The sequence below is a fragment of the Zootoca vivipara genome, chromosome 15, assembly GCF_963506605.1.
Source record: "Zootoca vivipara chromosome 15, rZooViv1.1, whole genome shotgun sequence".
NCBI classification, from domain to species: Eukaryota; Metazoa; Chordata; class Lepidosauria; order Squamata; family Lacertidae; genus Zootoca; species Zootoca vivipara.
In genome coordinates, this window is record NC_083290.1 from 25874413 (window position 1) to 25895497 (window position 21085).

The 21085-nt window shown below is 43.2% G+C and overlaps 1 protein-coding gene and 1 long non-coding RNA gene across 4 annotated transcripts; both read left to right on the forward strand.

The window, feature by feature from the left end:
• The first annotated feature begins 235 nt into the window (after positions 1-235).
• Positions 236-4827, forward strand: LOC132593238 (uncharacterized). The gene is made up of 2 exons (XR_009558594.1): positions 236-923; positions 2035-4827. It is a non-coding gene; the product is annotated as an uncharacterized LOC132593238 (long non-coding RNA).
• A 2311-nt stretch (positions 4828-7138) lies between these two features.
• Positions 7139-19194, forward strand: HOATZ (HOATZ cilia and flagella associated protein). 3 transcript variants are annotated; one of them, XM_060283085.1, is made up of 6 exons: positions 7139-7423; positions 9307-9380; positions 14284-14343; positions 14536-14585; positions 17885-17933; positions 18917-19194. In XM_060283085.1, the coding sequence occupies exons 1-6, from the start codon at positions 7192-7194 to the stop codon at positions 18953-18955; spliced, it is 504 nt and encodes a 167-aa protein (XP_060139068.1). In that variant the 5' UTR covers positions 7139-7191; the 3' UTR covers positions 18956-19194. The 3 variants fall into 3 exon arrangements, 2 of the variants coding, with proteins under 2 accessions (XP_060139068.1, XP_060139069.1); XR_009558593.1 differs by lacking the exon at positions 18917-19194 and having other exon boundaries at positions 7139-7577; positions 17885-18915; XM_060283086.1 differs by lacking the exon at positions 18917-19194 and having other exon boundaries at positions 17885-18915.
• Positions 19195-21085: the final 1891 nt, after the last annotated feature.

Genomic DNA, 21085 nt, shown 5'->3' on the forward strand with positions numbered 1-21085 from the left:
GAGGAGATAGGATAGCCATCTTCAAATATCTTAAGAGTTGTCACATGGAAGACGGAACAAGCTTGTTTTCTCCTGCTCTGGAGGGTAGGACTCAAACCAATGGCTTCAAGTTACAAGAAAGGACATTTGACTAAACATACGGATAAACTTTCTGACAGTAAGAGCTGTTCGACAGTGGAACAGTCTCCCTCAGGAGGCTGTGGACTTTCCTTCCTTGGAGGTTTTTAAGCAGAGTTTGGATGGCCACCTGTCTGGGATGCTTTAGCTGAGATTCCTGCATTGTAGGGGGTGGACTAGATGCCCCTTGGGTTCCTTCCAACTCTATGATTCTGTGACCCATGGAAACGTTGCACAATGAACCACCACAATAGCGAAGTCAATCCACCCCCTTCAGAGAGCTAATCTGTAGTCACACCTGTGCCACACCTGAGCATCCATGACTACAGAGTATACACAAACGTCGGGCCTGGGACTGCCCCACGTCTTGTTTGAGGCCAGTCTGGTGTAAAGGCTGTTGAGAGAGCAGGGACAGAACAGGTGGGATCTATTGTTTATGGAGCATATTATTTCGGTCAGAATCAAACTTTGCCCTCTTGTGAATTGCAGGGGGTTGGACTAGATGGCCCTCGTGGTCCCTTCCAACTCTACAGTTCTGTGATTCAGATTTAGAAATTGATAGATTGAGGTGGGCAGGTTAGTTTTCAGGTTGATCTTTCCTTTTTCTTTTTTTTCACCAAAAGAATTCCCTCTTTCATCAACAGGATTTGCAGCTTAAAGAAACTAAAATGCAGGTTAAGGAGGAGATTATCCATTAGGGAAAAGAAATTCAAAGGCGTTGTTGATTTCCCCTGCTTCCTAGATCAAGTTTTGAACCGATTCCAGGCTGTTGTAATTAATTATAAAGTTGGCGGGATTACTGCAAGGTAAGCTTCTTACAGGCAAACGATACAGTTTCTTTTACGTAACTTGTACCAGAGGAGGTGTATTGGATATACTATGTTAAGAGGCAAATGAGACTTTTGAGATATATGAGGAATGTTTGATTTCCCACCCACTCGGCCTTATTCCTGATGCTGATGCTGCTAATTTGTCTCTGGTAGAGGTCTACAAGGGATTGGACTACGGCCAATATGTGGTGGTGCAGGATCATAGCTCAGTGGTACAGCAGCTGCCCTGTCTGCAGTGAGGTCCCAGGTTCAATTCCTGGCATCTCCAAGTACGGCTGGGGAAGATTCCTGCTTGAAACCCCAGAGAGCCACTGCCAGTCAGAGTAGGCAATAATGAGCTACATGAACCAATGGTCTGATTTGGTATAAGGCAGCTCGCTATGTTCCCGTGTTCCCTGTTTGGGGCAAGCAACACTCAGCATTGCTGAGCCCCCTGATACCTTGCATGCTCAGAGGGGAGGGGGTGCTTGTTTCCTGAGGCTGGAAAAGAGTGGAAGCTAGGCTTTGCCCCCACCCATTACAACACTGCCATCAAATGATGGTTCCCTTTTAACCATCTGTATCAGAGGAAGGGCACCATTGGGCTGGGGCTAGATTTGCCCCCTGCAAATCTCCAAGATTGTGGCCCCATAAGAGTGAGTGGGAGCCGAGGAAAAAACCAATCCTGTTTCTCTCCATAGACCCCCCACCACATTCTTCAGGTTTGTTTCTCAGCCACACTAAAGCATGAGGGAACTTTGGGGGCTGTTGGCACTGCAGCGTTCTCTCTGACCACTAGGACGTTATCCAGTCACCTCTAGCTTTTGAGAGTTTACCAGGTACTGTATTGCTTTCAGACTTTCAAGGCTCTTTGTGGCCATCTGAGACGAGAAACTTGATTTAAAAATATATATACAGGTATATGGAAAACGAGGATTCACAGCAGATTGAATTCTGCTTTCATTACCTAACTTTTTGCCAGCAGCTGGAAAACAGGGATACACACAGCCCTGGCGCAGCATGCAAAGTACAGTGCACTTTATTATTTCAAAGCAAAGGAACGAGCGAACGGGAGGTGTAATTGCTGGAAACGTTTTGTCTTTTTCAGGCTCGGATGCTGTAGAAGTAGCATTTGGTTTGTAGGCAGTGTAGTTAGCTGATTGTAACCGTTTTCCCGAGCAATCACTAGCTTCACTGTTATCAAAACAAGGCGCAGAATTCCCCCAATGGCAGACCTCACCAGCACTGCAGAAAACATCCGGAAAGCTGGTTCTCGGCTTGAACCCAAAGAATTACTATCTCTCTCTGTTCATAATATCCTGTTTCTTCGTAGAAGCCACCAGCTCACCAGCAAGCAAGACAAAGGGGCTTTTAAGAGATGATGCTGACTCAAGGAAGGACACTGGAATGGTTGCCAAGAATCTGTGTTGCCCTGTGACCTGCAACATTAGGAACACACTGGCAGCCTTGTTACGATTTTAGCACTGGTTGGGCATGATCCTGTCACAGCAGAATTTGGCCAGGGTTGAATGGGGTGGGGTGGAGGGATCAGAGCCCTGGGATCAAGAAGAAGCAAAGCACCAGGGGTGAAGTGGGAGAGAGAAGCAGACAGCGGCAAGTGCCAGAGTCTAAGGCAGGCAAAAAAAGGCTAGGTTCCCAAAGCAGCCCTGTGCCTGAGGAAGTGGAACCTGCCAAACGGGAAGGAAGAGCATATGGGGCATGCCATTTATAGAACACAGTGGAGCTACATTGGTTCTCTGGGTCACCTGACTGGGTGCTGACGGAGTCAGCAGGTGAAGTTTCGTAACGCTGCTCAGGGGTCACCTCTGGATAACAGTCAGACGCTCCTACTGTCTAAATGGTGTAGGAAGCAAGGCCCTGGCGCCTGGCATCCTAGTTTGAGGGGCCTAGCCTTTCACAGCCTTCGTCAACCTGGTGCCCTCCTGGACTGCAACCCCAAGCAGCCCCAGCCAGCACACTGGCACCAGGTTGGCAAAGACTGCCTTAGAAATCCACTGTTGAAGGTCACCTGGCCTGAATCTGCTGCTGGAGGACAGATATCCTGCAACCGTAGTATATTTAAGGACTCGTTTTCCTGTTATGCTACATAAACCAGAGTAGGGGAGCTCATTCTGCATACTCAACTCCTTTTAATATTCCCCACTTCTTGTGTCTTTCCCCTTTATCACAAGAGAGGAGTAACATGGGATGCTCTTTGCAATCAAGAGTTGACAGAAGTGAAGCAAGTTGTACGTGGTTGCAGCTATCTGATTCTAGCTTTTGTCCATATGCAATACTCAAAGTCATTATACACACATTTGGGAACACTGAAAGCTCCTCCATCCTTTCAGCCAGCCCTGACTTTTTTCCACCATCAATGTATTGGTTTTTGAAATGGAGCATGAATTACTATGCTTTGGTTTGGGGGGGGGGGCAGAAAGAGTTGGCCAGAGTGGCCTTTTTCAAAGATAGTGCTTATTTTCTTCCTTACGCCATGTAAGGGAATAGGAGACAGGTTACGTTTCTTCTCCTCGACATGCCTGGTGGGCAGAGCAAAAAGGAGCACCAGCAGTTTGATCCCTGCTGAAAGAACTATGTGCAAACAGTAGATAGAAGTAAAATACTGCTGAAATTTATGGGGGAGGAAATGGTGACTGCCTGGAAAAGTATTGTTATTTTACGCACTCTTCACCCTAAGTAAGTGCAAACATATCCAGAAGCTAAAGGGGGGATGGGGAACCTGCCACCCTCCAGATGTTGTTGGACTCCAACTCCCTCCAGCCCCAGCCAGCATGGCAAAGTCAGGAATGATGGGAATTGTAGTCCAATGAAGCCTGAAGGGCCACAGGTTGAAGAACACTTAACTAGATTTATATGGGTTATTTCCAACTCTGTGATTCTATAATAGCAATTGCAAGACCACCATCACTTTTTTCCACTTTTTAAATGTAAATCATATTGTATCTTTGAAATGTATCCTGTTTAAACACAGGTATAAAGTACATAATGCAGAGGAAGCATCCTGCCCCATTCTGTGCAAACATACCATTTTGTCTTCAGCACAGGGTTCAGATTGAGCCCTTTTTTAAAATTAACCGTTGAGATGGATGTATTTTCTATAAGATCTAACTACAAAATGTAGGCTTAAATCTAATTGCTGTCACTTAAGATAATGTGGGAGGCTCGCAGTTAAGGAGGAGGAAATTAGGCTGCTGGAAAACGAGTCTAAACACCAGCCTTGTTACCAGGCAGTGTAGTTAGCTGACTGACGAAGGCAACAGTCACTAACAACACGGCCAGGTAAAATGGCCTGTCTCACCTCTGGCTAGGAAACATGACTGTTTGCATGGAAGCTTTGGCAACTGAGACCTGGAAGTGGCATTCTTTGAAGAAAAATCAATACAGAGGGTAAAGAACTGAAGAGGTCCCCTCCAGAAGATGGCACCTATGTACTTCATATGTACCTGCTAGACCACATAGATCTGGGCACTGGTGCTTGTAAGGGCCAGTGTTTGTTCCACACTTGCAAGGAATCAATTCTTCAGTGTGGCAGCCCCTACTCTTTGGAACACCCTGCCCCACTGATACTACCTTTGCTGCATTGTTATCAGTGCCTACTAAAAATGTTTATCTTCCAGCATACCTAATGAGGCATGTAATTTTAGCATACAATTGTGATATGATTTTATGTGTAATGTGATTTTAGTAAGCATAATTGTTTTTAAATTACTGGTTTTATCACACAGAAAGAGAGACACACACACATATACATGTAAACACTTTTTAAATGTTTGTTTTTATTGGTATTTTTAATTAATATTTCAGATTGTCTTTTGCAAATCACTTAGAGGTCTTTTGAATCTGTGTTGAATACATTTTGTTAAATAAAAAGTTAAACCTGCCTGCCGTTCTGCTAAACTATCAAGATCGTTATTCTGACTCTCCATTATTATTAGCTTATTGTTAATTTACAGGGCCCCAAGTACAGTGGTACCTCGACTTACGGAGGCGATCCGTTCCGCGGCACTCTTCGGAAGTCGAAGCATCCATTTTGTGCATGCACAAAGTGCGATTTTGCGCTTTGCGCATGCACAGAGCCCGCACGTGGCAAAAATACTTCCGGGTTAGCGGACTTCGGAAGTCGAAACCTTCGGAAGTCGAGGCATTCGGAAATCAAGGTACCACTGTATGTGGTACCAGCATATGCTCATATTATGCGCAGACCAGACATGCACTGCCCCTATCCCTACACAACGGTTACTGCATACTCAGCTCACATAGGAGGAAAGACACTACACTAGAAAACAGCAGGAAAATGACAGGCACCCCCACCCCACCCCCCAGCATTCCTGAAAACTCTGCAAACACCAACCATTTGGGCACCCTGTCAACAGTGGTCCTCACGAGCTGCCCACCTACAAATGCAGGAAATGAGTTCAGTGATGGTGATACAGCCTCACCGAATCAGTGAGCCCTAGCTCAGAGGTAGATCATCTGCTTTGAATGCAAAAAGGTTTCTGGCTCGACCCCCAGCCTCTCCAGGTAGGGCTGGGTGAGAACCCTGCTTGAAACCCCGCAGAGCTGCCACCAGGTTAGTGTCAACAACACTGTGATTGACAGATGAAGACAGCCAATTCAATACAAAGCAGCCAGCATCCTATGTTCCCCTGAACACAGACAACACGCAAGATGATGCCACATTGTGGACCACAATTCCCACCAGCCCCTGCCAGTATGGTCAATGGTGAGGGATTATGGCACTTGCAATTCAACGTTTGGAGAGCATCCTGTTGGTTACACTTTTTCTGGAGCAACCTTTGCCAACCCGGTGCCCTCAAGATGTTGTTGGACTACAACTCCCATCAGTCCCAGGTAGCATATTGTGCTGACTGGGACTGATGGAACTTGTTGTCCTGCAACATCTCGATGATGCCCAGTGATTCTGCTACGAAAAAAGGTGCCAATACTCACCAGTTGTTACAGTAAGTGCACCATTTTTAATCAATACTTTTCTTCTAGAAAAAAGGTGCCCTGCGTACCTGATGATGCCATTCTAAGTGGGTTCTTTTTTGGGGGGGGTTGCAATCTTTTTGTTGTGAACCACCCCGAGATCTACAGATGAAGGGCAGACCTTCCAAGTGTCCCTATTTTCCAGGGACAGCCCTGATTTTACAAGAAGCCATACCAGTTTCTGATTTGATCCCAGAATGTCCCGCTTTTCCTTAGGACGCCCCTAGTTTCATCAGAGAAATGTTGGGAGGGTGTGGAGTTATCCAACTCCCGAGCCATCTGAAAGGAAACATTTTAAATCATGTTTTTGTATGTGCTGGAAGCCGCCCAGAGTGGCTAGGGCAACGATGGGAGGAGTACAAATGGTAAAGTTATTATTATGGAATGGGACGTCCCTATTTTCATCAGAGAAACGTTGAGAGGGTATGGAATTTAATACAAATTTAATAAATGGGAAACAATGAAATAATTACACTCTGAGGGTTTTACTTTACAGTGGAGGCGGTACAGAAATGAATGTTATGAAATATTATGCCTCTCATTCCCCGGTTGTTGCTGTTCTCCATCATATTATTTTACAAGGACAGGAAGAAACATCACAGACAGAATAACTGCCACACACAGGAAGAACAAGGATATATAGTTTGAGTGCCTCACCTGTAGTTTTATAAATCATTTAATGTGTCAATATGAATGGCAGTTGTTAATATTGCCATTGTTGTATAAGGGATTGCTATTTTTACTGGAGTGTAAGTGAAATTAGTAAGATTTTTGAATGCAGAAATAAAGTAAATCATCAGACCATAAATTCTAGCATGCGGGGGGGGGGGCATTTATATAATTCGGTATCTGAATGATTGGTATTAGTAATTGTATAATAATTTGACGTTGTTATAATGAGGCTGTTATTGGATTGCAATGGAAAACTAATACAAATTATTATATACATAAAAGAAATCAATGTTATGAAACGAATAGTAGACAAATAGTACTACCCCGAGGCCCAGGCCACGCTACCTTTCCCCGGCCACCCCGCTTTCTGCCTCCTGCTCCGAATCTCCCTTCATCCGGGGTAGCGGGAGGCCCAGAGCGACGGTTGCGGGAGGCAGGTGAGCCGCCGGAGCGCAAAGGCGGGAAGGAGAGCGCGAGGCCTCCTCCTCCTCTGGGCGCCATGGAGACTCCGGGCGCCATGGAGACGCCGAGGCCGGAGACGCCGAAGCCTGAGGTCCCTCCGACGACGGCAGCCGCGGCCGCCATGGCTTCTCCGACGCCGCTGCCTTCTCCCGCCTTCCTGGCCTTCGCGGGCTCCTGCGAGCAGGACGTGACGCTGGCCAAGTCCTTCTGGAACTCCGTCACCCTCCAGCCGCCGCTCGAGTCCCGCCTGGGGCCGCGAAGGGACTCGGCCAGCTGCTCCGGCTCCAGGAAGGGCTCCCGGGCGGAGGCGCCGAGCGGCACGAACCTGCAGGTCGCCCACGGCGTCGACTACAGTGAGGAGGGAGAAGAAGCGCCCCTGGTTCCTTGGGCTTCCCTGCCTCCCTCCCTTCCTCCTCTCGTCCCCACTTCTTTTCCCCCGGCAGGGCTTCCTCCTCCCCGCAGGCTCCGAGTGAGGGGAAGGTCAGGATGCCCCGAGGCACGTGCAGAGTACGTGTCCCTTCTCCCCTGGGAAAAAGGGGGCTTGGCCTGCGTGCGAATCCTCAGCCCTGGGCCTGTTTCGTTGTGTTGTCCAGTGGTACCTTGATTCTCAATCCGTTCCGGAAGTCCGTTCCAAAACCAAAGGAGCGCTTTCTCATAGAAAGTACTGTAATGCAAAATAGCCTAAAACAGCAGTTTAACATGAATTTTACTATCTAACGAAACCATTGATCCATAAAATGAAAGCGATAAACAATGTACAGTACTGCAGTCACACAATCAATCCATCAGTAGCTGAAGTGGGTTCCACACAGTCACAAAAACGAAACAAAAAGAGCCGCAAAAACGCAAAATAAATAGCAAAAACGGACAGACAGACCTCTGCGTAACACTCAAAATGGAAGTGCAGCACTCAAATCAGAAGCATAGCACTCAAAACAGAGCACGTTCGGCTTCCGAAAATAGTTTGCAAACTGGAACACACACTTCCGGGTTTGCAGTGTTTGGGTACCAAGTTGTTTGAATACCAAGGCATTTGAGAACCAAGGTACCACTGTATTGTTTTACCACACTTCCCTCCAGGGAGCTCAATGTGGCCTACATGGTTCTCTCCATCTTACCCTCCCAGCAGCCCTGCAGGGTAGGTTAGGCTGAGAGATGCTTGAGTGGGGATTTGAACCCTGGCCTCACAGGTCCTAAGTCCAGCAAACTGCTACTAGGAGTGTATATTTAAGTGGTTCTCACAACAACCCTGCAGGGTAGGATAGGCTGAGAGAGGGACAGATCCCCACAAGTCACCCAGGGAGCTCCGTGGCTATGTGGGCCTTGCAGGTCCTCATCCAACATTTTGACCACACTTGTTCAACAGCCTCCCCTTCTATTAGTCTTGAAGTTACTACCATGGGCCACCATCTCCCCATCTTCTGGGGTGTTACTGTTCTATTCATGGGGTCTGGGTGAACATCCTCTATTAGATCTAAGGCCACCCCTTCAAGCTTATCTACCTTTTTATCATTAGGAGCCCCCAACTGCCTGCAGAGTAATCAGGTGGGATACCAGAGGCATCCCTTTGTTAAACTGGAGGAGACACTGCCTACGGGGGTCGGAGGGAGGAACCACTGTTTTCCTCCTCTTACTAATAATTGCCGGTGGGTTGCCACCCCAATTTCCTGAGGGCAGCGGATAGCCCTCTTTGCCTGTAAGTCCTGACACCAGCCCACATATTCTCCAGTCAACCCACAATTCACGTTGCAGAGTTGATTTGAAGTGAATGCAGGGTCTCTTTGCCCTAGGAAATGATTTTCCATTTCTTCTCCAGATCACCCCACTATTTAATGTGCCTCCTCTTGGCCACAGGAGTACCCAAAATTGTAGGCAGACCTACAAGTAGCTACTTCTAGATCTGCTGAAAAGTTTTCAGCAGATCTAGAAGTAGCTACTTGTTGGTTTGCCTGCAGGGGGTAGGAATTGTCTGCAGGTGACTAGACAAGAGATCTTTGGGGAAATTGGCTCTATTCTGACTAAAAATGGACAGCTGTTCGGTTTTTGGGGAGTCTACCTTAACCATTCACCCTTCTCACCTTGCTGTATGCCTTCATTCTATCTTACCATCGTTTGCTTAGGTATTAGTGGCTATTGCTCCATACAATTTTGAATTATTCCATAAATGGGGCTTATTCCCAGGTAAATGGAATTAGGACTACAAGCTCACTGATTTACTTTCATTTGTTTTATTTAGGAAAAGATGATGACAAAAGCACAGAAACTAGTATTGCTGAGGAAAGTGATTCGAAGGAACAGTATATTAAGAAGGTAAGATTCCTTCCGTCTCAAAATAATAATAATAATAATAATAATAATAATAATAATACGTTTGTGTTTTAGATTATTTTTCAGTGTCTTTCCTGAAAAATGATTAGAATTTAAGTAGATAATTATATACATGTAGATATTTCGATATTGTTTGTACAGGTTAGCCCCTCCACTCCAGAAGCCTTTCTATCTGATTATCTCTTTCACTGAAGAAATTGAGATAATTAAATTGCATTGTAAATCTGAGAGAGAGAGGAAGACATGCAAGCGCATTGGATTAGAAACATAAATTTGAAAAGATTGAAATGGCCTTTCTTCAAGATTTGTGCTTCACCAGTGATTGGGCAGAAAAATAAGCAAGCCTTTTTTTGCTGCATCAGAGAGAGAGAGAGAGAGAGAGAGAGAGAGAGAGAGAGAGAGAGAGAGAGAGAGAGAGAACTGTATTCTTGGGCACCCCCTGTTCTCCAGTCAATAGTTTGAGCCCAGAAATGCATTTTACCAGACAAATCCAATGCCACTTAGCAACAGGTACTTAACAATTATGGACAGGGCTGTATTAAAATAATAATAAATTCTGCATCTGCGTCTAGAGACTCCATAAGAAAAGCTGGCTTTGGTAACTTGTATAATTTATGTGCAAATCTTACTCAGCTGCTCCTCTGGCTTTGGAGATTTTAGCAGCCATAGCCAATGCATGTTCAAAGCATATCTTTGCAGCCATGAGGGATACAAACTTGATTTCAAAAGAAATGAAAGCTAAGATTCTCAGCTGGATTCTTTGCTCACTAAAGCACCTTGTTTCTGTTGCTGTGCAATTTAGTGTGCTCCTAGCCCTGTTTATGGAAAAGGTGTATTTGGATATGGGTATATGACAAGGGCATTGCATAGAAATCTCTTCTTCTTTTTTCCTTTTTGCACACAATTCTTGAAAGCATTTTGTATTCCTAGTGAGTGAAATGGAGGGCAAACCGTTTCCAACCCTTGATTAAAGTTTGGATGGCCTGCCTTGGGCCATACAAAATTGCTTTGTGAGACAGATCCTGCCCACCAGCTGTAAGCTTGCAATTCCTGCTGCACACTGAGTATATACTGACTACAACACAACCTTGGTATGGGCCAGTGGATATTGATTTGGATTTAGGTGTAAGGAAAGGGCAGTGGTTCAGTGGCAGAGGGACATCTGCTTTGTGTGCAGAAGCTCCCAGGTTCAATCTCCAGCGTCTCCAGGTAGGGCTGATAAGGATTCCTGTCTGAAACCCTGGAGCATAGCTGCCAAGTTATCCCTTTTTTACAGGGATTTTCCCTTATGCTGAATAGGCTTCCTCGCAAGAAAAGCGAAAACTTGGCAGCTATGCCCTGGAGAGCTGCTGGCAGTCAGTGCAGACAATACTGAGCTAGATGGACCTGTGGTCCAATTCATAGGGATGCCAGGGAATTCTGACAGGAGCAGAAATTGCTGGTGTTCGCTTCTTCATCTCATGTCTGGAATACAGTGTTTACTGCTGTTGTTGCTTTCAGCCCACAATGATACATAATAGATTATGTTTCTTCCCTATTTGCATTCAACTTCCTCTGCACTGAAATGGGTGGGGTGAAAGAATGTTAAGACAGCGAAAATTACATTACTAATTACAGCAGAATGAAAACAGGGCTGCATGCTGCAAATACAGAATGGAATGGGAAAGTGATGCCTTCTTACAGCTATTCTGATTCAATTTAAAGCAGATTCATTGTGGGATACCTGCATTCCAAAACCCATCTTCGTCCCCAAATTACTGAAATTTATGTAGACTTAACTTGAGAATAATGGTGATTTTCCTCACAAAGCTTTGGAAGAGTTTTTTTTTTAAAAAAAAACCAGATTATAAGGCTTTCAAACACAGTAAGGTTTAACCCTAAGCACGTTTGTTAGAAAGTAAGTCCCACTTGCTTCTAAGTAAATATGAAGGATTCTAGTGAACAAATGTTGCTTTCAAACCCCAAAAAGTTGGTTCTTTAGCCATGAATCCTTAGGTCAGGGTCACTGTTTCCATTGTGGACTGTGGGCTGTCCTCTGAGAATGAGGGTGCTGTTGGTCTAATTCACGTTTTGGTTCTGGAAATCAAGTTCAAACATAGAAACAAAGCCAGGCTGAACAGAGAAAAGCAACCAGAAGTTCTTAGTTACAATAGTGACTACTCTGGCTGTCAGGGGAGGCATTTATAGCCAGCATTGTAGGATATGGGGAACCAGTCTGGCAGTACAGTCCATTAGACTCAGTCAATCAAGGAAAATTCCAGGTAAGTTGCTGTCAGAGGATGTAGGAAGCGCAGGCTCCAGGAGCAACAGTTATATCAGTTCTAGACTTGTTGGGACCACATCATTTATGATGCTGCAGCAGATGTAACCGGGAAATTGACCACTGTTCTATATATCTTGATGGGAAAACACCATGTTGGCTCTTTGCTGATTAACTCCTGAAGCATCACTGTGGAACTAAGCATCTTTTGTCTCCTGGCTCACTGCACACATTTATCATTAAGCTAATTGAAAGTGTAAGTAACATTACTGTAAACCATATAATGTTACAGTATTGTGCTATGGCTGCTAGTGCTAGCCTGTAATTTGAGGATATTTCCCTAATTTTAGTCAAATTTTAGAGGGCTTCTCTGCCCCTCTTTTTATATTAAATGAAAAGCTTTATATCTCAGGGCTGGGAAGGAAGCCAGATTCAAGCAGTTGTTAGGAGGAGCTAAAAAGTGCTGAGGTCTGCAGCTGTTTCTTGCAAGCCTGCATTCCTACTTATTGCAATTAATAACCATATAATGGATTTTATCTAGCAGCATCCATTAAACCTACCTAGTAGAAATTGGATTAAGAGAAGTGAGTTTGTTCAGCGTTCCCCCCTCCCCGGTTATTTTGTTAAATATTTTAGCCACAAAAAGATGTGAGCTCAAGATTGCTCAGTTTTGCATATCATAAGTCATCAGCAAGTCTGGTTGATTTTGGCTAGAAAATTATTCTGTAAAGTCATATGGTTTCTATTTTTTCAGTTTATTAGTCACTTGCTACAAAAAGTCTCTAAATTATTTTTAAAAATTCAACAACATAATGCAAATCAAGGTGGGGGGAACAATACATCACAATTAAAAACCATGCTAAAATCCATAAAAGAGACTCAGTAAAGCAGCAGCAGCAAGAACTGTATAATCCAGCAACATCTTCTTAACCAACCAACTTCTCAAGGTTGTTGCACTGGAAATGCATCATAAGCTACCTAGAAGCTCAGATAGGGTGGTTGTAGTTCTTATATAACATGTATGTAGTATATCACTTTTGATAGTTTGATGAATATATGTTTTTAAATGGTTTGTGAACTTTACCCATGTTTTATTTGTGTTTATTTGTGCACTGCTAGGATAATTTTTTGATGAAGCAGTTTATACATTTTCTAAATAAATCAATAATTTTTACAAGTCTTGATTAAACCGGAGAAATGAAATATAGTAAAGGCCCAAACTAACCCTGGTGTGTAACCATCTCATTTGGAAGCAGCTTCTTCAAGAGCAGAAGTTTCACAAGAGCTGTGATTGATTGAAAGCCTAAAAATCTAAATTTGTTGACAAAACATCGCAAGAATGAATTCATTTCCCCTTTTCTTGCACTTGAGAATTTTCCAGGCTATTTTGTTTTATCCAAGCAACTCCCACAACAAAAGATGCAGCATTCTGACTCACTATATCCCTCTTTTCTGCTTTTGAAACACAACTGGGAGAACTATTAAGTCCACATGCATCCTGCAAAATATAGATCATCAGGCCAGAATAACGCTCTAGAAGTCTAAATTCCATCTCATTCAGAACAAAACTAATTTGTTGCCTTGCAGGAGGAATGGAGATTTTTCAGAGGAGCAAATCACATTCTGTTTTCCTTTGCTTGAACTTGAGGTTTGCTGTTTGGGGTGTGGTAGCTTTCAGAGCATGTGTTTGGCATTAGCCTCTCCTTCTGATGTGCTTAGCATTTCAACCCATTGGGTTGGATCCAGAGAGAGTTAGTTGCCCTTCGTTTCCAATTAAATCATTGGGACTTAAGTCATGCCTAAGGGATGCACAGAAGCATTGATTTCCATCATGTCCCATGTGCATCACAATCAGCACTGTTTCCATTCTGCTACAGTTTAGCTTCTTCTAGAAGCTATGTTATTCTCACTTGCTGCTATGGTTAATACTGACATAATTAATTACAGTACATGATCAATTTCAGTAGAAGGGAAACCTCAAGTAAAGCAGAAAATAACATAATTATTTATGTAATGATTGCAGACTAAAACACACACGAGAATAGCGAATACCGCTCACGCTCATAATTGCTTACATTCCTGATTAATTGCTCCACTTTCCATTTCCAATGGAATTCTCCAATTTCCCTAGTTATGGTTGACTTGTCCTATTGAATTTAATGAGACTTCCATTCAGCTAAGTTAGCCTGAAACAGATCCATTATCTTGTGAACTGCCAGATTAAGGGCAGTATATAAATTTAATAAATAAAATTTAAAAATAAAAATAATCCTTATCAGCAACCCTATAAGTGTAAAAGCTGACACGGAGAGAGTGTGTGGCTTGTGAGTTCGTAGCAGAGGATGAGACTTGAACAAAGTAGTCTTGATTTATAGCTGAATGTGTAAGCCAGTACATGGTTGAAGTTCTCTATCAGTTGGATGAGCTTGAGGCAGGTGGATCTCCAAAATTAATTTGGCTCATCCGTTACCGGTAGCATACAATGTGTGGAATTGAAAGGTTGGCTATACAAACATTTCTTCTCTACAGGGTCACTTTACTACTCACCCAGGTTGAACAAGTTTGTGTGAAGTGTCCCAGATTCATTTCTCTGCACTTAATTATTGCAACTATATTTCATTTCAGAGCAAGAAGAGAGAAGAAATATTAGCATTACTGAAGAAACAAAGGGAAGAGAGGATTGCGGTAAAATGGAGTATTATTCTTTTCTTAATGCAGGCCAAAACTTGGATTTTTCTTTTATGTTTCGCATGCCATAGTAACAAGAAATGGTACATATTTGATGTGCCAGTAGTGATAAGGATACTTGGTTTTGTTGGTGCCTACAGTGTGACTATACTTATACTATACTTATACTTAACTATATTTATTTCTCAGAAAGAAATGGTATCTGATCCATATAAGCCAAAGACCAGACCTCGTGAAAGGTAATATTGCTTTATTTCTTTTTTGTCTCTAATCATTTTTATAATTTTTTTAATGTGAAACCTCCAGGGGTTTTTTTTGCACCCTTGCAACTTATCACACATTTTAACAGGATACTAATGATGAAAAAGCCAGAGTTTGGGTGATGTTCACTCATGATTGTCAGTAGGAATTTCTCTAGGCCAGGGGTGGGAAGTAAATACTCAAAAGAAATAAGCATAATTAGCACAAGAGAGCAGGCCTTTCATTTCTGGTAGGTCTGGTGACTAAATGATGGCAAGTTCTTGGTAAACTGGGCCTCTGAGAAACTTGTATTCCAAGTCTCTCCACTTATAGTTGAAACCCTCCATTTTTTCCCCCTGGCTCTCTTTACACCCTCCAACCCTCAGGTTATTGCACTGCTTCTACAGCCAATTCCCCGCACACTCTTCATTTCCTTAGGAAGAAACCAAACATGCTAGAAAAAGAACTGTGGACTACACTTCAGGGTTGCCATATACTACTTTAATTCCCTGCTTACTCCAGCAAAATGGATAAAACAACACTGACTTACTTTGCAGGGCTGGCTTAATCCACACTTTCTCAAGCACATCCCTACCTCCGCCAATGTACGTATAAACAATGATGGAGTAGATATCCATTGTCAAAGTAATTTCATTTTACTATGAAGATCTTTACTATTTTTTTCTTTTAGTCTTAAAATGGCATCTTGCTGGGGGACTATTTATGTGCCCAAGGGGCAGACTGAATAGGACTGGAGAGATATTGAGGCACACACTTCACAGTAAAATGAAACTATTTTCTCCAACACTGACTAAAACTTGTAAAACCTGGCAGCATAAAGTAGCAGCTCTTACTAATTATTATTGGCAGGGTTTGGATTCAGCAATGGGGGGAGGAGAATAAAGCCATAAGAAATTAAAAGCCACATCTTTTAAAAACCACCCCTCTGGAAGAGCTGACTTGGCATCTCACACACCCCTTCACTCAGCAAATTCTTCCTTTTTAATGTGTTAATTGATAGAATTTTTCTCAGCCAGGGCAGCTTATGACCCACAAGAAAGTAGAATTCGAACCCCTAGCTTGTTACAGTTTTGTAATGAGCGTGGGGGTTAGACTAAAGGGTTTCTGGGGCTTCCTCCAATTTTAGGATTTCCTGTGGATTCTGCAATACAAAACAAAAAAATGAGGCTGCTAAAAGCCTGCTGCCGCTACATGGAAGACAGATTGAAGAAAGGGAAATACAAATCGGCTCCATCCCATAGGGCTTTAAGCTTTCCAGCCATGGTGTTGCTTGCGTTTGCATGAGGGCCCTTCTGAGCTGCCCTAGCCATCTGCCTGAATCCGAGAATGAGGGAGGGGCAGGGGCACATTTATTTGACCTGCACCAAAACCAGGGGCAACTTTTAAACAAGCCAGAGGGGCAGCTTGCCATAGCTTTTAGCACCTCCACGGGCAGTGAACACAGCTGTTGTCAAACAGGCTGCCCTGAGTCACCCGGCAACTTACTGTAACAACGTCATGGTGAGTTCCAGCACACATTTTTCTTTGGGGGGGGGGGGACATTTATTAGAATGGTGGCAGGTCCATCTCTCACTTTGTTGGGTTTCCTGGTACCTTTCCCTAAGAAATCCCATGGTAACTCCAGTTTCTGAAAAGCCTCTTGATAAGTGCTTCTGGCTTTTTTGTTGGTTGTTCTGGCTACAGTGGTTCCTACTAGAAATGACAGCTAAGATGGATGGTGGAGAATTCCTTATTTGTTCCAGCTGACTTTTTTGGAGTTCATCGAGGCTTTGCCGTGCTGTCTTTCTGAAAGACATCCTTCTAAGATCAAACTCCTCCTCCTCTCCCTGCCTGCACATGCTGCATCCACTTCAGTGGTGCTTTTGCTGGGAATCCCAAGCTGCTCCCATGAAATGATCTGAAACAATTCCTTCTACTTGCTTGTTCTTACTTACTATGTGGAGAGAGTTCTGCCTCTCAATGGATCAGTGAATTCCCAGGTAGGAGTTCCAGGCCCATCAATGTGCCATAGGAGGTCTGCTAGCATGGTCGGCACAGTGGTTAAAGGCACACAATCCCTGAACAAAGACACCATTCTTTGGGTCCATCCTCTTACTAAAGTATTTGGGGGCTACTCTCATCTATCTCACTGGGAGGAAGTGAGAATGGATGTTCTTGTTCAAAAACCTTTGCAATTTTCAACAATTCATAGACTGATTACTTCCCTCTTTCTTCTTTCTGTCTCACTGATTATTCTTCATACTCATTTAACTACGTCCTTAAACTAAATATAGCAGAGAGATTGAAAAATTCACTTCCTGTAAAGCCCTTTCCCTCCCTTTCACCACTCACAGAAACAGCTTCCACTTCTTCTCTTTATCGTTCCATCTCCATAGCAAGGCAAAATTTAAGTGTGCTGCATGAGGTAGGAATGGGAGAATCTGTCAATTTCAGCTTCCCTCAGTTTTTTGTTTTTCTGGTCAAGTTCAGTTCTTCACATTTCCGCATCAGTTTGCAATTTTTTTAAGAATAAAAAGTTCTCATGAAATTCATCAGCACTTGCATGCAGAATTCAACTACTGTACAAATTTCTATACAATTTTGTCTAATATAATGCATTTTTGTATGCTATTTTCACTAATATATGCAGTTATTTTCACACTTTAATATACAGTGGTACCTTGGTACTCGAATGGCTTGGCTCCCAAACGATGGAAACCTGTAAGTAACTGTCCCAGTTTGCGGACGTTTTTCGGAAGCCAATCATCCGCTGCAGCTTCCACTTGAGTGCAGGAAGCTCCTGCATCCAATCGGAAGCCACACCTTGGTTTTTGAACAGTTTCGGGAGTCGAACGGACTCGTGAGAGCCAGTGTGGTGTAGTGGTTAAGAGTGGTAGACTCGTGATCTGGTGAACCGGGTTCGCGTCTCCACTCCTCCACATGCAGCTAGTCACACTTCTCTGAAGTCTCTCAGCCTCACTCACCTCACAGAGTGTTTGTTGTGGAGGAGGAAGGGAAAGGAGATTGTTAGCTGCTTTGAGACTCCTTAGGGTAGTGATAAAGCGGGATATCAAATCCAAACTACTACTACTACTACTCTTTATCTTCTTCTTCGTCGTCTTCTTCAGAACAGATTAAGTTCAAGAACCAAGGTACCACGCAATACTTAGCTGTAGAACTGAACTGCAAAATTTGTATGAGTGAGATTTTCAAAGAATAGTTTCAGTTCATATATTGTTTCAAAAAGTGTGACAGCTACTAACTTGTATTCTTAGTGCATTTTCTTGTTTGGTTTCAGCGTAATTACAAAAAAGGTATCGGATTCCGACCTTGAGGATAAAGAAAGTGTAAGTGCTTTACCCTGAGCGTTTTGGTCAATGTGAACAACTTGGAGAGAGAGAGGTCTTTGTCTATTCAGAAATCCTGTCCTGTTCGTCATCGTATTCTGCCTTGGGATGTTCGGATGCTGAGCCCTTGTGGGACTCCCTGGCTAACTTTCTTCCTAAAGAATTTGAGAAGAGTGCCCTATGTCAAAAGCTAATAGATTATTCAATTTGGCTGGTAAATTTATTAGTTTGTCATGCCAAGCAACAAGGCATGGTTAGAAATGCTGAATACAATAAACTGGCTTTGAAACACCAGCCTGTATCATGCATGTTGAAAAGTTAATCTTTCAGTGCACTTAGGAGTGATCTTTCTATCATTTTCTGGTTTGGTAGAGGCCATGCCCCCAAGATTAAAACCCAGATGTGAAGTTTCTCTGTGACAAAAAATGGTGATCAGGAACCTGTAATGCACATTTTTAAGAAAATGTCTCTCCACAAAAACATGTCAACTGAAATAAAATACTCTAGTTTTCAGGGTTTACTTGATGTCCTATTATATTACGTCTTTAAGGCTGCAATCCTGTGCACACTTCCTGGGGAATAAGCTCCATTGGGACTTACTTCTGAGTAAACCTGCATAGGATTTCACTACATAGTAACCATTTTTCTCTGGCAGAAAATTGCCTAGTGAATTTTGCCTAGAATCCCTGCTTCAGTACTGTCTTTTCGCTGGTCTTTGGCATTAATGCAGGGAGATAAATTAGCAAGAGCTAAATCTACCACCTTGTTTTCAGTGTGCACAAATTGACACTGTTGAGTTGTGGGGACAAGAATTTTTGTTCTACTCTATGACTTTAACAATACTTTACACTCTTAAAACCATGAAGAAAATAGTTGGGATGGGTACAGCTGTGTCAATATTGAAGAAGAAACGTTTTGCATCCATCTGTATAGAGCTTTGCAAAATATAAATGTATTTTTTAAAATAAATGTATGTATTTCAGATCTCTCGGAGACTTGCATTTATTCTTTCCAGTTCATAGATAGGCAACTGAGTCTGAGAGCATGCATTGCAGAGGATGCTTAGAAGATTACATTCTCCAGATTCATTAAAATGATGTAATGCAGAATGCTTTTTCCTCCCTACACTGATCTGCTAAGATCTATTACAAGGTCTGTGTTAATGTAATAAGTTTACATTTTTCTATGTCATTCTTGATTTTCAAAGAAAATAAATATATATTTAAGCCTGGTGGCCTTACAACACACACTCTTTTTGCTTTGTCAAAATCAGCAGAAATTTAATTAACATTTCTTTGCGTCAGCTTCTGCAGCAAGATTTCAGGTCAGGTTCACACATGGTTTAACAGGGGCTCATGATGAGTGAGTGGCATAGATACATATATATATCCTGCTAATAATTCAGGATCCTACTTAGAAAATCGCTGACACTTCTTCCAGAGAATGCGTAACAGTGTGTTAATGTTAGCTCTTTGAGCCATTGCAATGCAGCTTTCTAGAAATGCCTTGAATGCAATTAGGGAGATGATCAGAATGGCTAGTATTCATCTACGGAATTGCTAAGAGCAAATCTGCATCATTTGCCAGAAACAAAACTTTTACACAGAGTTCACAAATACAGCTGACAGTCTTCTAACATTGATTGCAAATCATAAGTGATCAAGTGGTATACATGTTTGAATTGGCCCCGAAAACACCTTTGTTTCTCATGATAATTGGGTGAAAAACTCATAAAATAGCAGAAGGTATTTATAAGGTTCCACGCACACCTCAAAATTGGAGCAATTTAGATTTCTGCATCCTACCATGGGTTTGCTACTGGAGCTAACTGCTATTAGCTTACTTGCTTTCTGCTGCTCCAGAGCAAAGGATCTGAAGCAGTGGGTTCAAATTACAAGGAAGGAGATTATGACTAAACATTCACAAGAACATTCTGACAGCAAGAGTTGTTTGACAGTGCAACGGACTACCTTGAAAGGTGTTGGAGTCAACACCATTGGAGGTTTTTTAACAGGTTGGATGATCAGGGATTATTTAGCTGTGACTCCTGCATTGCTGGAGCTTGAACTAGGTGACCCTTAGGCTCCCTTCCAACTCTACAGTTCTATGATGTTGTGATAATTATAAAGTTCTCGAAATCAGCACTTGCTGGGTGTTTAGACCAACAGTTTAAACCTGAGAAAAGGTTCCCTTTGCAAACAGGAAGAGCCCTGCTGGATCAGGCCCATGATCCATCTAGTCCAGCCTCCTGTTTTCACTGTAGCCAACTAGGTGCCTTTGGGAAACCTGCATGAACAGCCTGAGTGCAATAGAGCTCTCTCCTCACTTGCAATTCCCAGCCAATGTTATTCAGAAGCATGCTGACAAAACTTTGCTAAAGAGGTTCCCTGTCCCACAATGTACGTCTTTATTTTAAGCCATGATGCAAGTAGCATCTTGAGTCTACTTTATCTTCACTTTGGCAGCTAGAAACTGTTTCCAAGCATGGATGAGCAGAAACATGGCTGGGAAGCCAGGAAGCAGGTGCAGTCCAGCTCCCCAACCCTCCGGAAACAAGCGGGAGAAATGCAGGGTCAGCATTCGGCCACTGGAAGTGATGCAAAGGAAACTTTCCACTCAGTCTGCTTTCTTCCCTTTTGCTTCCAAAGCACAAGCCAATACCAGATCTCTTGCTCTGGAGTCTGGAGCGACAGGCTCCATTTAACCTGGATTCAACCCACTGGCTGCCAGAAATGAAATAATAAACCATACAGATGAGAAACCTGGCAGCCTGGGCAAATAATGAAGGCAGGTTGTGTGAATGAGCTGTTGAGTTCCTCCAAGCACTGCAAAGAGTTCACCAGCACCCATAGTGTTTCAGTGCCTTGGGCCACTCTGGTCTCCAGCACAGTCTGATCCCCCAAGCTTTGTGGGGTGTGTCAAATCACAGTCTGAGCCAGCTGTTTCCTTGTCACATGACCCCTTGACCATTCAGCTAGAGAAGACAAACCTCAAGTCTTTGGGAAAGATGTAACTGCTGTGGACCAGCTGCTTTGCATGCATGCAGAAAGTCCAAGTTTCAATCCTTTGCAGTATCTCCAAGTTGCAATGAGAGGGACTCCCTTTTTGATACCCTGGAGAGCTGCTGCCAGTCAGTGCAGAGAATACCATGC

Coding starts and splice junctions, on each gene's coding strand:
- HOATZ (XM_060283085.1), top strand. CDS start 7,192: ATGGCTTCTCCGACGCCGCTGCCTTCTCCCGCCTTCCTGGCCTTCGCG. Junction 9,381..14,283: donor AGGAACAGTATATTAAGAAG/GTAAGATTCCTT, acceptor ATTTCATTTCAG/AGCAAGAAGAGAGAAGAAAT. Junction 14,344..14,535: donor AAAGGGAAGAGAGGATTGCG/GTAAAATGGAGT, acceptor TTTATTTCTCAG/AAAGAAATGGTATCTGATCC.